We start from the raw sequence: 24,329 nt of genomic DNA, 5'->3' as shown, positions 1-24,329 counted from the left end.
GGAAGAAATCTCTGACAGAACCAGGATCAGGGAAGGGCAGGTATCTGCTTGTAACTGGTTGAGGAGATGCAAAGAAAGAGAAGAGAGAAGATGACAGCACTGAGAGTTACATAGTGGAGGAGAACCTCTGTGCATCCTGCACTCTGAGCCTGCAAAGCTTAAGGGATGGTCACTACCTGACAAGTTTAACTGTCTTCAGAACATTGCAGAGGCCTTATTGACAGTATTTGGCTCTACATATCTGTGTGAGCAGATTTTCTCTCACATGAGTGTCCTCAGTTAGCGGTCTGCATGCTGGACACTCGTAGGCCTGTGTCTCTGAGTGGGAGACCAAAGATCACATTAACATGTCCATCCCTGTATTAACAAACATGCCATATTGGCCCAGTTTATTTTTCTTATCATTGTTTTGAGGAGACCATAAATAGCATTTACATTTTCTGTTGTACAGTTCATTTGCTGTTATGGAGTTCTTGTTACTGATAAAAAAAAGTATATTTTTTTGTTTCAAAATAGCTGATCTGCTCTATGCCAACATCTGTGAACAAATATAATTCTATAAAGTTGGTCTATGTAGTGTGTAACTGTTGATATAGAGCGTTATTAAATTTATTGCTAATGCAATCATATGGCACGTTGACTTCTAAGGAAATTTTAGATGGCACTTATCATCAGAAACGTTGCTGACTCCTGGGTTAGACCTTCATATTAAATTTTTTCTTTTTAAAACTTTTTTAAGAACGCATTTTAACATTGGACTCAAAAATAAATAAATCCCCCCTAACAAAAAAGGCACTTCAAGTGCCAAATTGCTTTATATTTCTTCACTTAAATATACGGCCGCAAGTAGGGCTGACATGGGCCCCAGGTTTGATGTGTTCTGCCGTAAACTGGACAAACCAACATAAGGATGGAAGCCACTGTGGGACTTTTTCAGTAAGTTGAGCATGTGTTTTATAAGTTCATCAGTAAATTAACACCAATAGCTAGTTAACCCATAGCTACTCACACAACAACGGGGTATTGGGTAACTATGATGTTGTTATTTTAGAAAACAAAGTACACATTAATTAATGTACTTTAATAGAAAATGGAAAGGTGATACAACCTCAAAAACGTGGTTGCCTCTAGATTTAAAAAGAGAAACAAGGTCGAGTAGTTACACTATATAAAGAATAAATGCACAATTTAAAAAACAAAATTTATAGGTAGGTATATCGACTTTAATTAAATTATATGAATTATTATGGATTTGTCTGCCACAGTGTTTTTCTTTAAACTACTTAGGAGCAGTTTTACTGGCAGTTGGTGATGTCACTGAAAGGCAAGGTTCTGTTGCCATAGTCTGAGTTTATTTTGAAAGCTCACTTACGGAACTCGCTTAAACAGCTTAGAAAAGACAAGCGCACACATTTGAAGAAGTATTTCCTCATTACGGTGACATTTTCCCTTTTAAAAGGTCTCAAAAATTAACATGAAAAAGGAAACGAGAAAAAATACAAATTCAGGAGATAAGAAAGATCCAGGAGATCAAAGTAAGTAAACAAATACATCAAATCTGGGTAAAATCCCTCAAATAACAGAATCTACTTTTCTAAAAATGTTGACAGTCTGTGTATAAAATGAAACATTTGAATCCTACCCATATGGAAAAGATATATATAAATCTTATAAAGTTTGTATCTGTCTTGTGTGAAACTTGTATGTTTTGGATACTTACTAAAACAATATATGAAAGTAATGAGAAAGTGGCCACTTTCATGAGTAAATCATATAAGCCTGATATGATTCACTGTATGAAGTAGGCCACATCTTATGCAAGTCTTTTATAAATTTGTACTATTTCTTTTCCATATGGGTATGTTTGACTGAAAATAGCATAATTACAACACATCTAATCAAAGAAAGGTTAATGGGGCACTTTGTCTTTTGGTAAAATAATGTGACAAGTGTCATGAAGATCTAAGTCTTAGTAGACCTAGTATGGACTGGTGTTGCTCTGTTTTTTATCAAAAGGATAAACTTGTTATTATAATTTAACCAATACTCCCTAAAATGGCATCAAAATCCTTCCAGTCCTGATGTCGAGCACTCTTTTTCACTACTGTGTTGTTGTTGTTTATAGACTCTAAGCGCAGGATGGCTAAAAGAAAGGCCAGTCCTGAAAAGAAGACCCCCGTAAAAAGAAGGAGGGTCACTGAGCAGGCTGCTCCTTCCACCAGCTCAGATACACATCGGGTCAAAGCAGTGAAGCGTAAGGCCCAGCAAGATGGAGCGGGCACAACCAGTCCACCAAAGAAGATTAAACTTGCTGAGCCTACGAGTGGAGACAGGGAGCAAGCGTCTTCCTCCGTGGACGCTGGTAAAGGTAGGCTAATTAGTTGAGTGAGGGGTAGATTAAGTGCACAGCTGGTTGCTCGGTTTAAGATATTAGTGTTTGGGAGATATTTGTGTGTATGATCTAATACGCTGATGCGCTTTTGGTGTTTTCCACATCTGCAGACTGCAATCAAAACACAAAAGGGTGCACAAAAAATGGCAGAAGGAAGTCTGCGGGAGACAGCAAAGAGTCACCCAAGAAAAAGAAAAAGGACAAAACCAAAAACGTCGTCCAAAATTCAGTAGTCGACCAGCAACGTAAGTAGCAAGCAGCTTGGCTTTTATACTCAGGTGAAGAGCAAAATGAACATTTAGGGTACAGCAGAGAGTAATTTGTGTCACAGCTGTAGTAAAACAACATTTGTGTCTTTTCAGGGGAATACCAAGCCAGATATGTGCAGGAGCACCATCTAGGAAAGGGCGGCTTTGGAGCAGTGTTTGCTGGCTACAGGATAACAGATCATTTCCCAGTAAGTGTTCAGATGGTGGGAGTAAGACAGGCAGTAATGCAGATAACGGATAATATCGTCAGCTGAGCATTAAAGGTGCCGTTTTACACCTTTAATGATGTCATACTGAGGAAATGCTCACCAATGCTCTGTGTCTTTTAGGTAGCCATCAAACACATTCCCAAGGACAAAATCCCCATCCAAGTGACGGTAAGTGTGCAACACTTGAACTGTTTTTACATTCCTGGACTGAGTGCAGCGTTCACCTGTGAAACGTCTGTTCCTCATCATCCACTTTGTTGTAATATATCAGGATGAAAACGGGAAGGAAGTCTCAGTGGAAGTGGCCATTTTGCTGAAGCTTGCAGCTGAAGCAGATGGATCAGTGGGAACGTCGGCTCCTGTGTCTCTGTTGGACTGGTTTGACTTTGGCACAGAGCTGATCCTGGTGCAGGAGAGACCTGTCCCCGCTGTGGACCTGTTTGAATACATAAGAGAAAATGGAGGATGTTTACCAGAAGGAAAGGCCAAGGTAAGTTGACTGGAAGAGCCTTAGACTGTACAGCATTCAATCAAAGCATAGAGTATCAGAGAAGCATCAACCTGTTGACTCATTACTGTCTTTTTCATCTTTTCCAGGTCATTCTGAAGCAACTGGTTGATGCAGCAAAGGACCTGGAGGAGAAACAAATCTTTCACCGGGACATCAAGAGTGACAACATTCTGATTGAGACCGGCTCAGATGTGCCTCGAGTTCGTATCATTGACTTCGGACTGAGCTGCTTTGCTACGGAGCGATCGCGGTTCCGCTTCTTCTATGGTAACATATTCAGCTCCTGCTCTTCACAGATGTAGCAATTTGTGCCTTTTGTTTTAGAAGAAATTGTAATTGTGTCTGTTTATTAGGTACACCTATCCACAGCCCTCCCGAATGTTACTGGGGCAAAAAATACAGGCCTGGACCCACCACGGTGTGGCAAATGGGAGTGGTGCTGTACGAAGCGCTTCATGTGGGGGACTTTAATATCATGACCTTCATCGACAACGAACTGAAATTCAACGAGCATCTGTCCCCACGTAAGAAAACATCACACTTCAAGATTCACTGATGGCTTGGATCATTGGAACCATCATCTTCATCTTCTCTCTCCTTTCTTTCTTTCCAGACTGCCGGAATTTCTTGGATGCGTGTTTAACCGAAGTCCCGGAGAAGCGCCCAACGCTGGGGGACCTCCAGCGCCACCCCTGGCTCAGATAAACCCATCTCTCACACACACACATTTCATATCTTATCATATAAGTGTGATACATGGCCTAACTTTCTTTTTTTTGTCTTTCTTTCATTTTTTTTGTTTTTTTAACAGGAAAAGATTGTTTTTTGGTTTTTTTTGGCCGATTCTAAATTTTGCTATCCTGAAATTCCTGTAACCCCCCCAGCCATCCCAGGAAAGGGGATCTCTCTTTGAATTGGCTTTCCCGAGGTTTCTTCCCATCATTCTGGCCCCCCGGGGAGTTTTTCCTCGTCTTCATAGAGAGCTTGGGCTGGGTCAGGAGCTTCATCAAAATTGGCATTATTTGATTAGGTTAATGTAATAAAACACGCTGATGTAATCAAAATTAGTAAAGATCAAAAGATTTAACTTAAACTTCCATTAAAACTTGTTTAACTCAACTTTGCTGAGAATACTCTTTTATTACCATGTCAAGGATTGTTTTTTTACTCATGATGCATTTTGACAAGTAAGAAAACTGAAAACTAAATCAGGTTAAAGTATGCACAACGAAAGTCACACTGTCACTGCTCTGAAGACTTGCATCTGTTGCCCTAACCTCTAACGGTGTGTTCACACCGAACGCGATGTACGCAAATAGAGCGTCAGGTTTAAATGTAAAGTCAATGGAAAAGCGCGATGACACGCGATTACGGGTCCCGCGAAAATTCGGAAGCAGATTTGCGTCGCGAAAACGCCAAAACTTTTTGACTCGCGAAGAAAACCACGCGCGTGAGTTTTTGTGTTGCATTTTGTGCATACGCGCGTTTCGCGTCAACCGCTCGAGTTGGGAAAATCGCACCGCGACAACCAATCAGGAGCCTGGTGACGTGGCTGTGACCTAGGTCAAAGGGGCAGATCCAGCCAAAGCCCTTCATACTTTGAGGGAAGGCTAATCAATGCCGTAGCAAACAACCCAGAGCTGTACGACACCAGCTGCTTTCTGTACCGAGACAGGAATATAAAGGACCGAGATAGGAGGAAGATATGTGAAGAGATCGGGCAACCTGGTAAGTTCATTCATTTCTCTTTTGAAAGTTTTCACTGACCCGGGGAAGCCGCACAAAAGCTAGCAAGCCACTGCTATTTTCCCATTTTCCCAGCCATATTTTTTAATATCCATCTATACTCAATGTGAATTCGATAAATTTAATAAATTTGTTTGACTGATCACCTAATGTGTGACAAAAGAATCCACTGTGATGCTAATGACCGTCTGCGCTCTCTTACCTGTCTGTAAAAGTTGGCCTTGTCTCTCTCACTCTGCCTTCTCTCACTCGTTTCCCGGTCCAGTGATGCCTCTCTCCTCTGTTGCAGAAGTTCCAGCCCGTGCTCTTCCTGTGTTCCGCGTGCCCGACTGTTTCTCTGCCCCCTGGTTTCCCACGGCACCTGTGCAGAGTTTCTGTTAATGACCGTGCTCCTGTTTAAGTTGATTCCTCTCATGAATAAATCTTGTAAATATTTCAAGTGATTGAGTCTGCTCTTAGGTCCAACTGCACTCTCATTTCCAGTTTGTGACATGGGCTTTTCTTCCTTTCTTTCCTTTGCATTATTGTCAGGTCTTTACCTTACAATATAAAGTGCCTTGAGGCAAACATTGTTGTGATTTTGGCGCTACATTAATAAAAGTGACTTGAAATTGAATAAGTGCAAGAAGACACAGCTGAGCTCAATCTAAATAATAGAGCAAATGAAAATAAAACTAAAGGCAAAGTACAAGAGACAAAAAACTGAAAACAGAAACTGAACTAATTACACACAGAGACAAGAGACTAACACTCAACTAGTCATAGAATCACAGGGGAGGTTACAGCTAATCAAAACACACCGATTAAAATATCAAATTCAAAGAATTCTTCCCCTCAACCACAACCGCTCACAGCAGATGGCTGCCCCTCTCTGAGCAAGACATGTCCTTCAATGCACATATTAAACAAATATGTAGGACTGCTTTCTTCCATTTGGGCAGCATCTCTAAAATTAGAAATATCCTGTCTCAGATTGACGCTGAACTAGTTCATGCATTTATTACTTCTAGGCTGGACTACTGTAATTCATTACTATCAGGAAGTCCTAGAAACTCCCTGAAAAGCCTTCAGTTATCCAAAATGCTGCAGCAAGAGTACTGACAGGGACTAGAAAGAGAGAGCAGATTTCTCCTGTATTGGCTTCCCTGCATTGGCTCCCTGTTAAATCTAGAATTGAATTCAAAATCCTGCTCCTCACATTCAAGGTCTTAAATAATCAGCCCTTATCTTATCTTAATGACCTTGTAGTACCATATCACCCTATTAGAACACTTTGCTCTCGCTCTGCAGGCTTACTTGTTGTTCCTAGAGTATTTAAAAGTAGAATGGAAGGCAGAGCCTTCAGTTTCCAGGCCCCTCTTCTGTGGAACCAGCTTCCAGTTTGGATTCGGGAGAAAGACACTATCTCTACTTTCAAGATTAGGCTTAAAACTTTCCTTTTTGCTAAAGCATATAGTTAGGGCTGGACCAGGTGACCCTGAATCCTCCCTTTGTTATGCTGCAATAGACATAGGCTGCTGGGGGATTCCCATGATGCATTGAGTTTTTCTTTCTAGTCACCTTTCTCACACACTATGTGTTAATGTGATATAATTTGAAGCATGTGCGGTAACGATATATATCGTGATATATTCTTTTCTTCTGCATAACGTATTTTTCACACTATAAAGCACACTTAAAATCCTTTAATTTTCTCAAAAATCGAGAGTGTGCCTTAATGTATGAATTCTGGTTGTGCTTACTGACCTCGAACCGATTTGGGCGTGCAGAAATCTGTTAAAAAATGTTTTAGTACACCGCACTGCTTGATGGATTGTCAGAGAATTACGGCTGCCGTAGTAGGAGCTTCGCAGAATACTCTGGGTCCAAAACTCCGTCCATTTCAGGTCCCAAAGTCAAACGAACACTGAGAGAAAACGGTCTAAATTCTTTAATCCTTAATAAAATCATCAGCGTTGCTGCTTTACCAGGTGTAACAATTAAGTTTAACATCCAGGCATCCATGAAAACAGAAGTTATTAAATTTAACGGAGTTAGAAGTTAGTTCGCTAGTTTCCACCTAAACATGACATACCATGTTCTGACTGAGAGATTTTTGAAACTAATTAAAACGTACAGCTCTGCTACCACTTCCGACATAAATTTAGACAGAAAACTAAACAGCAGTGGCGTTTGTATGGTTACTGAAGTTCGACTACCTGGAATATAATGTTGTGCTACGTGATTGCTAGCGACACAGCTATGTTAGCATAACATTAGCACAGTGAAGCTGGAGGATGAACGCCAACTTTTTTCCCCACTCGATAAAGGTTAACGTGAGGGATTCTGGTGGTCAGGGACAAATGCAATCGCATAGCAGGATGCTATACACGGGGCAAACTTAAGCCAGGATAACAACTGAGATCATTCATCCACAATACGAGGTTAGTTATTAATATACTGCAACAACATGGGAATAGAGCAACTGCGAGAGAATTCAACATTAATGTATCAATGTTACGGAAATGGAGTAAGCGCAGTTTTTGGCTTTCCCCATATTTCAAAAGTGCTTCATCTCTTTGCTATGACTGTGAGCATAATTTGCAGATGATAATGGTTGTAGCCACTGCGATGCTTTCGACCAAAACAGGCGCAGCTTGATGACATCATCAACATCCGCTATCGCGATAGGGCGGGCGAAGCTCTCATAGGAAGAGACAGCCAATGCTTACTGCGCACGAGACGCAAGGTCGTAACCATTGACTGTAGAAAACATGGACGACGCGACACCGCCTCCTACCATTGTGCAAAAATGAAGCCAAAATACCCTGCTTATGGAGGCTGCCATCTTGCAAATTTGGAGCCAGAGTCTGCGCAGTAGTGACTTGAGGTGGAGCGACTGTGTAACGCTCCCGCCCACACACCCGCTGGATGTGACCGCAAACACGCCCCCCTACACTTTTTACGTAGCCCGGCTGGTCCAGTTTTTTTGCTGGTTTACCGCGACTGACGACTCGTTTAATTAAGGTAAATACAACCATGTCACTATTATAAAAAAGACACACAGCTTATCATCTTATAGTTCTAAAATCACTCTGTTGTTAATTCGTTAGTTAGATTAGCCGCTAGCATATGCACTGTGTTGGAGGCTTGTTGCTAGCTAGTTAGCGATGCTACACACCTGCTACTCTTAATAGTCTTCAACACTTATGTTTTTTTAATCCATTTTTAGACAGCGATGAGATCAGCTGCACACTCTACAGAGGCCCAGAGTTACTGTTAATATCAAAAATATAATGCTGTCCTTTGAGATTTTAAACATAAGACTGTGAGTGTAATGGATCTAAAACTGTTTAAATCTTCAGAGCCCTCTACAGCCTGGTAACATGGAGACTTTAAAAATATCAGCAGAACGTTTCAGTAGTGTAGTCTAATTTGTTCTTTTCATTTAATAATAGAGTCCATATTATATCAACAGCTACATTCACCCTGGAGAGAAACTAGTGAGGGAGACCATCAGGACCAAGCTGGTTTTCTGGGTCCAGAGGTTTGGAGAAACTTCTTCCCTTTCTTTCATCACAGCTGTCCTGTGCCATAAGTTCTGTTGACCCACTGAAAGAGGCATCATTTAAGAAACACCAGGAAGACTGAAGCTCATGGCATTGATCAAGCAGGACTCATGATCTTCACCAGCAGCTCCCTCACAGGGAAATCTTCAGCACTCCTCCGTAGGCCCGCCCCAGGAGATGGATAAACCCAGCATTTCATCAACACTGTGATGGAGACCTTTGGTTTGTGTAATGTTATAAATACTCAGATACTCCCCAGAGGCTCCAGACTTTTACATAAAGATATTATATTCAGTCCTGTAGAAAGTTATATATTTAGAAATATATGATCCTCTCTGGTTACTCTGGTATGAATAACTCTGAATCACTTTATGGTAAATAACCCACTATCTGCAAAAAACTGTGAAAGAATTCCAGATGACAAGTTTGTAGTTCAACATACAAGTGACGACCTTTGACCTTCATCAGGTTTTATTTAATTGTGTCAGAGAAACTCAAACGTGCTCTTCATGCAGCTGAGTACATCAAGTGTTTAAAACGGAAGCTGTGCAGGTCTGAGATCAGCAGCTTTGTGAAACACCAAACTGAGGTCCTTTTAATGCTGATATTAGATTAGATTAGATAGAACTTTATTAATCCCTCGGGTGGGTTCCTCTGGGAAATTCGATTTCCAAAAAAGCACAGCACCGACAGAAGTTACAGAGTTACAGAATATTTTTATATATATATATATATATATATATATATATATATATATATATATATAAAAAATACAGAGACAATATAAATAAAATATACGAAGGGGATAAATAGAATAAATAGGAATAAAAATACAAGTGAATTGCACATTTCAAGTATTGAGTCTATTGCACCGTTGACTATTTACAAAAGTATTGCACAAAATGTATTGCACAGTGAGGTGAAGAGGCACTACAGCTTAGTTGTTCCCCCCTCCTTTGTCCTCCTGTTTCCCCTCCAGGGAGGAGTTAAACAGTCTGATGGCGTGTGGGACAAAGGAGTTTTTAAGTCTGTTAGTTCTTGTCTTTGGGAGAAGCAACCTGTCACTGAACAGACTCTTCTGGTTGTTAATGGCTGTGTGCAGAGGATGTCTGGCATTGTCCATAATGTCCATCAGTTTCTTTAATGTCCTTTTCTCTGCCACTGTCACCAGAGTGTCCAGCTATATAGTGATACAGTTACATGAGTGATTAATCCTTTTGGTTTTTTTGTCTTTAACTTTATCAATAAAACAGCTGCAGCTTTCACTACAGCACGTGTGGTACTTTAACCTTTGTACTGTTTTCATCAGTTCATTTTACAGTTAACATGTGAACATGTTGGATGATCGGTCTGCTGTCACTGGGTGGTGCTGAGGTCTGAATCTGAGGGCAGCTCCTATAATCACAAAGACAACAGAACCATCAAACTCAGATATAAATTTTATCCCTCAATATTGAAATAAAGCTGATTCTTCTGTCCTCACACACTCAGGATCTGAAGTTCTTCTCTTACATTTTTTTCAGTATTACAGTACACTACAGTACTTTAATCCATAGTTCCTGATTAATGAGGAGTTACTGAAGTACAAGCTTTTAAAAAAAAGTTACTGTCTTTACAGATGTGGCAAGAGACTGAAAACATGCTGTTGTTTGCACATATTTAATATTCAGCTCTGCACAGGAGCTGAAGCAGGATGCAGCCTGTTGCTTTTACAGTATAATACTTGTAATAAAAGTACAGTAATTAGTGACTGAGCAGCCCGGAGCGTTTCTCTTGATTTCTTTAGTCGGTGTAAATTCATTCACCTGCACAGATTAGCTAAACGAACCCTGACAGCCGAGTGCTCATTTTAGCTAGCTAGGTCTCAGGACCGAGCTAAGGACGGTAGTTACGGATTAGCTTACAAACACGTTTAACTTACCGAAAAAGTGCAGAGGGGCCTCGGGTCCTTCTGTCGGGTAGTCCAGTTTACTGAAGAACGCCTCAGGCTGTCAGGTTAAAACACCCGGTCGTGTTTTCGTAGCGTAAACGCTGGGCGTCCTCTCAGAGCCTACGCTCTATCTGCTATTCGCGAACAGAGATACGCAAGTTTCTCCGTGACTGCAGCTGTCAGTCAAAGCTCTTATGATGACGTTTCACCCCAATTTAACATCACCGCGGTAGGAATTAGAATCAAACTTATGGGAAAGGAGACCCCTTGAACATCAATCAGCGTGATGAGAACTATTGAAAACAAAAGAAAGAATCTTTGGAAAAAAAATTATCTAAGGAGAATTAATTTATTTTAGTCTGACCCCAGTCCCATCCGCTAACATGGAGGAGGCGGGGTTTATGACCTATACTGCAGCCAGACACCAGGGAGCGATAGAGACGCTTTGGCTTCATTTTTGGGGAGCTGTCGCGTCGTCCATGTTTTCTACAGTCAATGCTTAATCCCCTGCTCATGAATCAAAAAGACTCAGATTTTCACGTGCTGATTGGAAAACTGTTGCATAAAATGTATGCTCAAGGGTTAAATGAAAGGCAGTTGAGTGGAAGGACAGATATTTGTGTGAGGAGACAAGTTAAAAGTCAAGGAATGTCAAAAACCTATATGGAGGGTCTTTTATAAACCCTTGCTGAATAAGAGGTCAGGTAACCCATATGGAAAAGAAATAGTAAAAACTTATATGTGATTACTCATGAAAGTGGCCACTTTCATGAGTAAATCATATAAGGCTTACATGATTTGCTCATGAAAGTGGCCACTTTCTCATTACTTTCATACATTGTTTTAGTAAGTATCCAAAACATACAAGTTTCATTATATAATTTTTCAAGGGATCTTATATCTGTTTTCACTCTTATATGCTTTTCATACAAGTTTCACACAAGACAGATACAAACTTTATAAGATTTATATATATCTTTTCCATATGGGAATGTACAATGGAGGAATTTGCATAGGGGCATTGCTGTTAATAGTTTTGTGCCCAAGGTTAAAAAAGATGCAAGTGAATGATGTCCCTTTTATCCAGAGATATAATTTTTTTTAATGTTTCTTGAATGTAAATGGCTTGAACCACTGTGTATTATGTTAAAACATGTCTTTGAAAAGTGTGGAGTGGCTTAGTGTCCATTGGCATTTTTGTTTGGTGCCAGTTATACCCCCCCCCCCCCCACACACACACACACACACAAAATAAATAAATAAATAAATAAATAAATAAATAAATAAATAAAATTATTGCACTGATTTAGGTTTAAGGGGTCACTTCTATCATATGTTTTTTTTATAATTTAACATGATTCTGCAAAATTGGGGTGTAACATGTTGACTCAAATCTTTGATAGACAGTTGCAGTTGCAGCGAAATTTGTGTATCTGATTGCAGCTAGAGTAGGGACACTGGGAGGAGATCCAGTGTGTACTTTCCATAGGTAAGGTGGGAAGTCCTTAGCTTTCAGGGGAGAAAGCTGGTGTATTTTCCTTTTAGAAATCATTACTTATTTCCAGAGGGTCACCAAGTTTTCCCTAAATCCAGTTTCTGGAACAGGGTTCACAATGTAGAAATGACCCTGATTTAACATCAACTGTTGCCATGTTGCCATGCCTCTGTTTTTCTGTATAAGCATATTTCAGCTTTTAATAAAGGTCAGTGATTGCAGGTTATTTTGGTTTTAACCTTGTTTGTCTGCAGAGTATGCCCTGTGTATGCAATTACCGGTTCAATCCAAGCACCCAGCTTGTTTTTAAGGGTAATTAGTCTCAGTGCTGTTAAATAACATATTGATGGACTGTGTTGATGCAGCATGTTCTCACACATTTTTTTGGGTCTACAATGATGAACTGTCCCTAAAAATGAAAATAAACAGTTTTTGTTTCGAGTTTGGTAACTTGACACCTTTTTATAAAACAAAGATCTGAAACCATTCCAGTTTTAGCACTTCGCTGCTTTAAATGACATTCGTCCACGTAGACCTATTTGCAAATCTGAGTGTCTTTGAAAACCCCACCTGGTGAAGTAAACACTGAATCAGTGGCATTTATTAGCATACAAATTACCACCTGTGAATCTGTTCAGGTTGGAATTCCCAAATGTTTAGTCCCAACAATACGACTGCATTGATTCAAACAACTTACATTTAATCTTGCTAAAAAGAAACGTTTGCATTCGTTTCACATACATGCAAAACCAAAAAGGATAAACACACAGTAATGGCAGCAATCATTTATCTTGAAGAATTGTTCTTTCAAATGAAACAGAAGGAAACATGAAAATAAATAAATAAATAAAAAGGTTAATGTTAATTGTTTTGTGGTTAAAAACTGGTTCTGAAGCACATTAGTCATGAATTCCATAAAGTCATCTAAATGTGTGTGAGGTCCATTACTTACCTCTTGATTTACGGCTGTTTTGTTTTCTGATTATTTCTAGATTTCACTGATACTGTTTCATTCATATTCAGGTCCTCGCCGAGCTTTTGCAGCACAGATCTGAGACATTGCCACAAAGTTACAAATAAAAGGACTCAAAAATATTTCAACCACGGATATTGCTCTTATTTGTGTTTTTGTGTTTCTGAATTATTCATTGATTTTATACCTGTATAAATCCAGATATTTGTAAAATAAAATTGGTGTTGGATTGGGTTGAATTTGCATAGAATAAAAAACACTTAATATTAACCTATGGTTACGTTTGCATGCCCTTGATACACTGAATCATACATGAAAAATCAGGTTCACATGTGTTGACATCTGAATGTACCTGTACCCACTGAGTAATTTTTTTGTTTAGAGGTCAAAAAGATGACTAAATGTTACAAAACCATCAGTGCTTAAATTGATCTTGTTTGAAAAGCTCAACAGAAAAATGTCTATTTTTCTTTTTAATATGACTTGCGTTTATAGTATTAAAAATAAACAAACATGCATATCTATGCACATCCACTGGCCACTTTGGTAGGTGCAGCTTTTGATCTGAAATATTTAATCAGCCACGTGGCATTAATGCATGTAAGCATGTAGACATGGTCAAGACAACCTACTGAATTCCAAAACAAGCATCAGAACTGGGAGGAGAGGTGATTTAAGTTAAGCTGTTAGTGCCACATGAACTGGAGCAAATATTTCAGAAACCACTGATCGACAGAGATTTTCTCACATAAAAAGTAGGCCCTCAAAAAAGAAAATATGACGTTTGTTGGTAGAGTGCTTCAAGCTGAATTCAAAAGTAACACAAACCACTACTTGTTAGATCCAAGGAATGCAGAAGAGCACCTCTGAACACACGTCATCTTAAATCTTGAAGCAGATGAACTACAGCAGCAGAAGACCACACTGGTTTCCACTCGCTACAGTGAAGAACAGGAAAGCGAGGCTACAGTTCATGTGGACTACCCAAACTGGACAACAGAAGAGTGCTAAATGTTGCCTGGTCTTGTGAGTCTTGAGTTCTGCTGCCACATTTGGATGGTGGTGTCAAAATTTGGCCTAAACAACATGAAAGAATGGATCTATCCTGCCCTGTATCAACAGTTCAGATTGCTGCTGATAGTTTTGGAGATATTGTCTTGGCACAGCTTGGTAAATGGACTTCTTATATACCTTATACACCTTATATATCTTATACACCCTTTTACTCTCCCAGAGCACTCAAAGCACTTTATAGAAAATGCCTCATTCGCCCATTCACACTTTTTTCTATGCTTTCGTGCTTTTTATCTAACGTTGACACGCATTCATACTCTGATGGATGCATCAGAAAGCAACTTGGGGTTAGTATCTTGCCCAAGGGTATTTAGCCTGCAGACTGGAGCAGCCAGGGATCAAACCTTTTAAACATTATATGGCCCGCTCTCTCTCCTGAACTATAACAGTTTGGGTACCAACTGGGCATTGTTTAAAAACCACAGCCTACCAGAGTATAGTTGTTAATCAGCCTGTTCCTTTTTGACAACAACATACTGTCTAGAGACGGGTTTCTGTATGTTGAAAGCAAAAGAACCAGGGTCATGCAGTTTAACCGAATCAATATCTCTCCTTCTCTTGGGATAATAAATGTATTGGTTGGGTGATGCACTCAATACTAATATGAATGGAGTTGGCTCAATAGAAGCAAAATCAATTGGTCCCTCAAATCAATACTTATCTTGATTTGGAAGAATGCACGTATAGTCAAAAATCCTGGGAATGTGATTGGGTTTATTCTTATTCAAGATAATTTATGAAAAGGAAAGTGGCAGATTACATAACACAACTTTTCTGAGACTAATCACAAATACCTCAGTATATTCTCTATTCTACAAATCCTTAAAGTTCTCCTTGTATCTGTGTGCTCAGAAAGTGAAATGAAAGGAAATTTTCTCATTTTGAATTTATATAGTCAAGACACCTCGCTTTCTCCAGCATTATTTTAAATAATGATCTCAGACTTCATTTTAATCTCAAGATCTATCTCAACAGTGCACTTATGTTTGATTAATAAACCACTCTGACCATAAGAAAAACTTATTTGAGCAGCAAATAACTCATTCACTAGTGATATAAATATTAAACAAGCTTAAATTCAAAACATCTGCCTTGTGATTTCTTCCCAAATATACTATTAAAGATTGCGTGAAGAATAGCCAGGCACCACTAGTGTTACTTTCATGATGCTAAGATTAAAGCAATTGCAGAGCAGACTGAAGCAAGACCAACACTATTTTAGGTATTTATAGACTAAATAGCAGGCCTACAAAGTCAAACATGCATCATGGGATTGTGCTGTCCCTGAAGAATGAGGTGAGCAAGAAAGATAAAAGTTCAGTTTCAAAATTAAATCCCAAGCTACAATATAACTCCTTCATAATGGGCAGCAAAATCTAATAATTTGTTTAGACTTTGCGTGGATACGTAGCTGTTTCCATGCCAAAGAAACTACAGTTTGTATTGATTGTAAGTTAGTTTTTTCAATTAGATGTCAGATGTAAATACAAAGACCAAGGGATGGGATATTAATAGTGCAATCCTGTCAGTGTAAGCAAGGAAGGCAGTGCTTGCCCAGTGAACTCTGACAACTGACATCAAAATCAAAGTGCAAGCATTCTCTCACCTTTTATCGATTTGTGATGTCACCATTTGGTCTGTGGACCACTGTTTTAAAGGATGGAGTTAAGCTTTTTTCCAGTCATCATCTTCATTTTTTTCAAATTTGACATGATCATAATTGTATAAGGCAGTTAGTGATGATTAGTTAACAACCAACGCTACTCCTGAGCAGCGAGCTTGGTAAGCAATGTGTGACATTAGATTGGGATTCAAAAATAAAAAGAAAGAGACTGAAAACTAGATGAAGGTACCCAAGAAACTGAACAGCGAACTTCTTAGAACAGCAAAGACAAAACAGCACCCACCTGTCACTCAAACTGGCACACCTAAGAATAATTTAATGATTGAGTAAAAGAGCAAACATTTTTATTCACTTTCATGTCATTTATACTTCATATCTCAGCTCTCACAGTGGGCACCTGTTTTGTACTGTCAGTCAATCCCTCCAAACTTTAGCCTACCTCCTTGTTAAACCACAATAGCCTGTTTTTTCCCCTCCGTATCAAAATATGTCAAAATGTCTACACATCAAATACTAGAATTGAAGTATTAAAGGCACCTGACAGATTTTCATCTTGTCCAGCCTTGGCCAAAAGCGTTGTTGGCTGTCAAATCAGCCGTCTTAAATCGAAACAGACTAGACAGATAAAGGTTTGTTAGATTCGCCTCCTCTTTATGCATTCTTCTACACTCACAGTACAAAGCTGTGTTTTTACATATGTCTACTTTTATAGCATTTTCATCATCAAGGCAGTTTTGAGAGGTCATAGGAGCACCTATGTAGGACCTAGTTACATTTTCCTAGGGCTGCTCGATTATGGCAAAAATGATAATCACGATTATTTTCACTGAAATTGAGATCACGATTATTTGACGATATTTATTTAACCCTTTAAGACCTACTATAGAACCAAGTCCACCAGAGCTTATATTATTTTTTTACATGCTGTAGTGCCATTTGTGGGAGCATTTCAAGTTGCTATACATCAATACAACTGTTATAGCCCATATTTTAATAATATGTATGCATTAAGTCCATAGTAATTACATAAATTGCAAAAAAGTGCAATAAACTACAAAAAAAATTGAAAATCGCTTTTGTTTTGTTTACATATATTTCTACTTGGAGAAATTTAAGAGGTTTATCCCTCAAAACTTTAAATACAATAAAGTTGCAAAAAATAGTTTCCCACCACAGGAAATTTATTTTGAGTGTCTTCATAGTTTTATTTTGGAGATACAGCAATTTTTATATACTGCAGGAAAAACAAAAACAATCCTATGATGCAAATTTGCAAAGAAAACAGCATGTGCATCATTTCACTTTGGGAAGTGTTACGAACAGCTGACAGGAACGGCAAAGCGTGTTTCTGGAATATTATGTTTTTGTTCATGCAAGCGCTTTTTATGCAATTTTTGCAAAGCTATATGTGGAACGAAACCGTGACCGAGGACAAGCTGATGGCATCAGATGTAAGTACAACTCCTCCGGTTTCATATGCAAAACAAATTATTGCGCTAGCTTACGCGGTTCAGGTTCTACAGGGATTTAAAAATAGTTACGCAAAACGGAGCGTGCTGCTCTGACCGGCTTTAAAGGGTTAACAATGACTTTTAAAAATAATATAAAATGGTGTGCAACACCACTGAAGTTTGTTTTTTTTTAACTCTCTTTTCAACCAACGGCAGTCACTCTCCAAATAACTTCTGCTTAGCTTTCCGAGCTTCCCTCGGGTCCTCTTAATCAGCGGTCTCCAACCTTTTTTGCGCCACGGACCGGTTTATGCCCGACAATATTTTCACGGACCGGCCTTTAAGGTGTCGCGGATAAATGAGGGAGGGGCTAATAATCGGCTCAGTCATTTTTAATGATCGTTGAAAGCCCAGATCGTAATCGTGATTAAAATTAGATTAATTGAGCAGCCCTACATTTTCCTCCACACGTTTTAAATGGAGGAAAAGAACAAATGAAGCCACTCAGTTTTTTCTTATGTGTTGTTATCAGAATCAGAATCAGAATCAGAATGGGTTTATTGCCAGATGTTGAGGTTTACAACATTAGGAAATTGCTGCGGTGCTTCAGTGCAGACAATAAGAATTAAAGTGCTATGTAGAAAGAAAGATATGTGCATGAGATATACATGAGATATATACATGAGAATAAGAATTATGAGTGCTACGTAGAAAGATATATACATGAGTGCAGGTGGTGATCAGTGCCAAACATGAAATGATGCAGTGACACAGCGTAGGGTCATGTGTTAGTGGCGGGGACAATCATGTGGTTATTGTTCATGTGTCCAACAGCAGAGGGGAAGAAACTGTTCTTGTGGCGAGAGGTTCTGGTGCGAATGGACCGGAGCCTCCTGCCTGAGGGGAGGAGGTCAAACAGACTGTGTCCAGGGTGAGAAGGGTCAGCTGAGATCCGGGCTGCACGCCGCAGTGTCCTGGAGGTGTACAGGTCCTGCAAAGATGGGAGTCTGCAGCCAATCACCTTCTCAGCAGAGCGCACAACACGCTGCAGTCTGTTTGTCCCTGATAGTGGCTCCAGCGTACCACACGGTGATGGAGGAGGTGAGGATGGACTCGATGATTGCAGTGTAGAATTGCATCATCGTCCGTGTTGGCAGGTTGAATTTCTTCAGCTGCCTCAGGAAGTACATCCTCTGCTGGGCTTTCTTGATGACGGAGGTGATGGTGGGCTCCCACTTCAGGTCCTGGGTGATGGTGGTACCCAGGAAGCGGAATGAGTCCACAGAGGTGATGGGGGTGTCAGTCAGGATGATGGGGGGGAGTGGGGCTGTGTGCTTCCTGAAGTCCACAATAATCTCCACTGTCTTCTGGGCATTCAGCACCAGGTTGTTGTGGCTGCACCAAGACACCAGACGTTCAACCTCCCTCCTGTAGGCAGACTCGTCCCCGTCCGAGATGAGCCCAATGACGGTGGTGTCATCTGCGAACTTGATTAGCTTGACAGACTGGTGGGTGGAGGTGCAGCAGTTGGTGTACAGGGAGAAGAGCAGGGGAGAAAGAACACAGCCCTGAGGGGAGCCGGTGCTGATGGTCCGGGAGTCCGAGACATTCTTTCCCAGCCTCACGTGCTGCTTCCTGTCCGTCAGGAAGTCAGTGATCCACCGGCAGATGGGATCAGGCACATTCATCTGGGAAAGCTTGCCTCGGAGATGGTCTGGAAGGATGGTGTTGAAGGCAGAGCTGAAGTCCACAAACAGGATCCTGGCGTAGGTGGGGAGTCCAGATGCTGCAGGATGAAGTGTAGGGCCATGTTGATGGCGTCGTCTACAGACCTGTTGGCTCTATATGCAAACTGCAGGGGGTCCAGGAGGGGGGCCGTGAGGGTCCTGAGATGGGAGAGAACTAGGCGCTCAAATGACTTCATGACCACAGATGTCAGAGCCACGGGTCTGTAGTCATTTAGTCCAGTGATCCTAGGTTTCTTGGGGACAGGGATTATGGTAGAGGACTTGAAGCAGGCAGGCACATGACATGCCTGCAGTGAGGAGTTGAAGATGCCAGAAAACACTGGGGCCAGCTCGTTTGCACAGTGTCTGAGGGTGGCAGGAGACACGCCGTCTGGGCCGGGAGCTTTCCGAGCATTCAGGTTCTTAAACTGCTTCCTCACATCTGCTTCATGAATATGAAGAGTTGTGGTGGGAGGAGGTGGTGTGAAATCCTCTTTTGTGTGGGGTGAGGGGGCGGGTGTTGCAGGTGAACAGTTTGAAGGTGGTGATGGCTCTATGGAGGGGGGAGAGGTGGGGGAATGAGTGTCCAAAGTGCCCCTATTGTTGGGGTCGTTGGAGGTGTGAAGGCTGCCTGATGGCTCGTCAAAACGGCAGTAGAAGTTGTTAAGGGTGTTGGCCAAGAGCAAGTCATCAGTGGAGTGGGGGGTTTTAGGCTTGTAGTTTGTGATATTCCTAAAACCTTTCCACACAGAGGCCGAGTCATTCTCTGAGATCTGCTGCTGCATCTTCTCAGAGTGCTGATGTTTGGCAATGTCCACTTCTTTAGTGAACCTGTACTTGGCCTCTCTGTAGCAGTCCCTGTCTCCGCTTCTGAACGCCTTACTCTTTTCCAGCCACAGCTTTTTGAGTTTAGGAGTAAACCAGGGTTTGTCATTATGGCGACTCCCATCTATTAGCTCCCCACTCTCATTATCACACAGATGCACCAGGGGGATGAATAAATGCAGTTACGCAATATAAAATCATGACGATAAGATTTTAAATGAATACATACTGGATACACTGAGTAATCATCACATGATGCTTTTCTTTTTAACTGGAGAGTGTTTTGTACTTTCTGAGCTAATGTGGGTCCTTGTATGGAAGGCTGATTACAGTCATAGAGGATGTTAATTTCACTGTCCACTCTTTTTTGTAATATTAAGAATTACATATCATTTTTTTCTATTTCTGTTGAACAATTACGGTTTTCATTTTCAAGGACGCCACACATTTTTAACACTTCAATTTAGTGCATTAATTGAGCTTAACAGAGGAAACCTGATGTGGAAATAAATTCCAGCATTATTTGCTGTGACTGGGGATGGCAAGAGGAGAGTCAACATGGACTAATTTGATGCAAGCAGCTCTGTGCACAAATCCCCAGGAGGCCTGGATGATAAGCACTGACAGAGCCACTAAGAGCCTGAGGCGAAGCAGTTCTAAAGGCCACACGGATGGAGAAAATGAAGGGGGTGGATGGGAATAAAAGAGTATTATCTACTTGTAATCAAATGTGAAGAATGGTTTAACAGTAAAAAAGAAATCTACACTGAAAATTCTGCCGTTATCTGCTGACTCACAGTATGGAGTGTGTACATGATGCATGGGAGGCAACCGGTGATGCTGTCTGGGTGAATTACTCTCTCAAGCATCGTAAAATACAACTGAAACCTGGACTCTGCTTCTCACTGCAGTCTACGGTTAACCAGAGAAATGGAGCATTACTCTAGGTTTGGTGAATTTTGAAAAGTTTCTTTAGAACACAATAGAATGCAAATTGATGAAAACACAGGGAATTTATGGATTAAACGACAACTGCTTAACTCCACAACTGTATTTATCACTGTAGGTGTGATCTCAACAGTAAGAAGGACTAGCATGCAGTCCAGGCAGGTAGGAGAATTTTAGGCTGATTGATTTAAAATCAAAGGCAAAGCAGATGCTTACAGGCAGATTGTTGGTGCAGGTAAAAGAACCCATCAGAAGGCTTTACAGGCTCAAACTGTAAAGGTTTTGTGTGCTCTCAGAATCAGCTTTCTGTGCCAACTTTCATTTGTTTGTCCTCAAAGACAAATCAGATGCTACTCATAAACTGAAACTTTGGTTTTAGCCACAGATTCTATGACAAATAGTGTCCTTGATTTTGTCTGTATCAGTTAAACTGTCTCTCCCTTGAAATACTGGTTTTCCATCTAAAAAGCTGAAATGAGTATTTCACTCTCAAAATATGCACACCCCATTGTTTCTATTGTTATTCAGCCATTTTTGAACACAGCACCTGAGTGTTCTCCCTGGTTCTTCTCTTGTATCCTGGCTGTGACACTTCGATGGCAAATGTCCAAAGCTATGTCTACATAGAAAGCAAAGGGTGAGTACTACATTAGCATACCAGCAGCAGCAAAAGCAACAGTCCCCGGTGAGTCTACACAGGAAGCATTCAAGCTCACAATAACTATAATTACACGGCTACAAAACAAGAAACTAGCATTAACAGTTTGTGGTGGGAAACTCATTCAAGGTGCAACGCTAATGGAAAATTGCCACATGCTGAAAATGTCAGATTCTGTATAAAATCTAAATGTTTACATGTGAGATAATAAAAAATGATCTATTCTGAGGTCAGATTTATAGTTGTCTATATATTTAGCATTCTGTTATTACTTGGATTATATTTGTTTGCCTGTTTTTCTTTCAGACATATGCACAGGTCGTCTAAAATGTCCACCAAAAAGAAATGGGAGAAGCATAAATCACAGGAGACTGTGGTTTTTGTCACATTGGAGAAGATTGCATCTTGCACTTTGCTTTGCTCTGTTTGGATAGTTTAGGGAAAGATTGCAGTTCAGGTTAAAGCATTGGTTTGTAAAGTTTCCACTTGTCAGTATGGCAGTGTTTTTGTTGGTGATGGCCAGGAAGAGGTAGATGGGCATTTCTGGTTCGACTGCTGAGGGAATAGGAAAAAACCCATAAAGCAATATAAACATCGACTAATAGTCAATTTGTGTGCCTTCATAGAGCATTGTGAAGGCTTACCTGTTACACCTGCCTTAGGAAAATGATCTCAAACATAGGCTGTGTACATATTTGTGGTGCCATGGGAATGAGAACAGACTGGAACATCAAGCCCAGTGGCGTGTCTAGAAAAGTTTTGATGGGGGGGCCAGGTAGGGGTACAGATTTGGAGAAGGGTGGCAGATGTAATTGGCAGATAATGTTAAAAATAAATCTACCAACCATTAACCATAATTCAATAACCCTATAAACCTAATGACTGAATGCGCTTTTAACTCTGATTAGAATGAGGTTTTAACCACTACGGTGCAAAGTTTTTAGATACTGCGTTGATAAAGTACAAGAGATACAATCAGTGCTTTGTCAGTGTTTACTCAGCATTCAAGGACAGCAATATTTGCATAGTATTTTTACTGACATATAGTGCACATATGTTTTGGACAAAAACATTTTTGAATATTAAAATACGAACATTTTTAGCCGATGCAAATGCAAAACTTTATCTGCCTATTAAAAAAAGAAGATAATCTTCTCACAAACTGGTGTTTGATTTTGAAACAGGAAAAAAGTGGAGAAACAAATGAAAAGACTAACATTTGAATGAAACCTGAAAGCAATGATGATGAAATACAGTCAGCTGGCATGGGGACACTGCCAGTATTGACCTGCAGGGCTGGACTGGGACAAAAAAATCGGGCATTTTGACTACAGACCGGCCCACCAGGTATTAAAGCCATAAAGCCTTTGAATGAAAACAGACGCTGTTGTGACAGTGATGTACAGTCTTGTTGGTATATGTATGATTTCTATACATTTTACGTCAGATAAAAACTTTGTTCGCAAGATTCAGATAATTATTTAATAAAAGCTAGATATTTTAAATGAGAATAAGAAAGAAAAGTATTTCTTTGTGCCCCCCTCTCCCTGTTAATGCCCTACCTGGCCCACTGGCATAACTTTGCTAGATCCGCCCCTGCACAGTTACCAGCTGTCAGCTACTTAGAAAAGGATCCTGGTGTTATTTGTCTCTCAGAACCTGTTTCTCCATCACCTGTTCAGCTCTGATGATTCAGTAAGGACATCTCCTGGTTTCATCTTCATGTTTCCCTCTCACCACATATCCAAACCGATATCATGACCAGCAGCTTTTACAGCTGTGGCTCCAGCAAACATCAGCTGATACTAGAAATTAATATTAAATAAATTCTAGTATCAGCTGATCAAGCTTAAACATGCTGCTGTTGTTTAGCGCGACATCCGCTGGTTTCCTCTTTCTGGCGCAAAGTGGGTGATAAATAAACAAGAGAGAAAAGCTGATCAGCTGATCATTGATCAGTTTCATGATTGAAGTAGAAACAGGAGAGGGAGGGGAGAGAATGAGAGAAGAAGAGGCAGCTGCAGCGTAAAGACACAGAATAACTCCAGCTTTGTGTCTTTTTTCATTATAGCGAAAGTACGGGACAAACTGCATCTCTTCTCAGCTCAATACCAAACGCGTAATATTTTCTCTGAATGAGGGACCATTCCATTTTTAAGGAGCCGTTGGCAACTCTACTAACTAAACTTATGAATAAAATAAAGTTCACTATCAGTAACATCAAAGCACCCACCCAGCTGTATAGAAACTCCGTCATGCTAGCTAGTACGCAGTACGAATTACTGTAACTGACTGTAAAAAGTCAGCACAATGAAAATAAACTATCCCTAAACTTGGTTTATATCTGACCCAGATAGACTGCAGGTCATAGCTTCTTACCTGAAGTTCAGTTCACCTGACACTCAGACCGGCGGCCGCTTCGGGTCTCTCCTCCTGCTTCCCCTTTCCTCATCTACCTGCTGGCCTCTGTGGAAGCTCCGCCATAGCCACCACCAAACAACTGAGTTATTTTTACAGCATCTGGACAATCCACCACCTCTCATTGTTCATGCCGTTACTACAAAAAAAAAAAAAAGTCATTAGCCCACCGGTATGCCCGATGGCCAGTCCAGCTATGTTAACCTGCAACCAGATCTGCAGCTCCATACAGCAATGTTATGACTTATTATATCTTATAACTCATAACTCTTATGCTAGCTCCCCCCAGTAGCCTACTGTCTGAAATATTCGAGGGTTGCAATAATTCTTTAAGAGTTATTTTTTCCTTGGTATTTTAATTTCACCGAAGTTTACTAAACTCAACAAACTTAATATTACTTACAGGGACATTTATTCTCTCCTCATTTTCTTTCGCTGAAAATTTGTTTTCTGCCGTGCTCTCCTACCTTTGCTAACGTCATGCTCATAGTGCAGAACCCGATGCTGCATTCATGTACACTCGGATATCTG

At 40.4% G+C, this 24,329-nt stretch overlaps 1 protein-coding gene and 1 long non-coding RNA gene across 2 annotated transcripts; one reads left to right on the top strand and one right to left on the bottom strand.

The window, feature by feature from the left end:
- The first annotated feature begins 1,336 nt into the window (after positions 1-1,336).
- On the top strand, positions 1,337-4,500 carry LOC146701648 (serine/threonine-protein kinase pim-2-like). Its single transcript, XM_085467943.1, has 9 exons — positions 1,337-1,535; positions 2,126-2,368; positions 2,503-2,637; positions 2,755-2,849; positions 2,991-3,038; positions 3,142-3,360; positions 3,468-3,648; positions 3,735-3,905; positions 3,995-4,500. Exons 1-9 carry the CDS (start codon positions 1,475-1,477, stop codon positions 4,084-4,086), a joined length of 1,245 nt encoding a protein of 414 aa, XP_085324069.1. The 5' UTR covers positions 1,337-1,474; the 3' UTR covers positions 4,087-4,500.
- An 814-nt stretch (positions 4,501-5,314) lies between these two features.
- Positions 5,315-24,255, bottom strand: LOC146701647 (uncharacterized). The gene is made up of 3 exons (XR_014922214.1): positions 24,202-24,255; positions 23,760-23,937; positions 5,315-5,488 (listed from the first exon to the last, which is right to left on the bottom strand). It is a non-coding gene; the product is annotated as an uncharacterized LOC146701647 (long non-coding RNA).
- Positions 24,256-24,329: the final 74 nt, after the last annotated feature.

The sequence above is a fragment of the Copadichromis virginalis genome, linkage group LG9 (assembly GCF_057382275.1).
Source record: "Copadichromis virginalis isolate Kocher_CV1m ecotype Utaka linkage group LG9, C_Virginalis_male_GT1.1, whole genome shotgun sequence".
Lineage (NCBI taxonomy): Eukaryota > Metazoa > Chordata > Actinopteri > Cichliformes > Cichlidae > Copadichromis > Copadichromis virginalis.
Note: the sequence above shows the minus strand (reverse complement) of the source record. Positions and strands in the feature narration are given on the sequence as shown.

Coding starts and splice junctions, on each gene's coding strand:
- LOC146701648 (XM_085467943.1), top strand. CDS start 1,475: ATGAAAAAGGAAACGAGAAAAAATACAAATTCAGGAGATAAGAAAGAT. Junction 3,039..3,141: donor AAATCCCCATCCAAGTGACG/GTAAGTGTGCAA, acceptor GTAATATATCAG/GATGAAAACGGGAAGGAAGT. Junction 3,361..3,467: donor TACCAGAAGGAAAGGCCAAG/GTAAGTTGACTG, acceptor CATCTTTTCCAG/GTCATTCTGAAGCAACTGGT.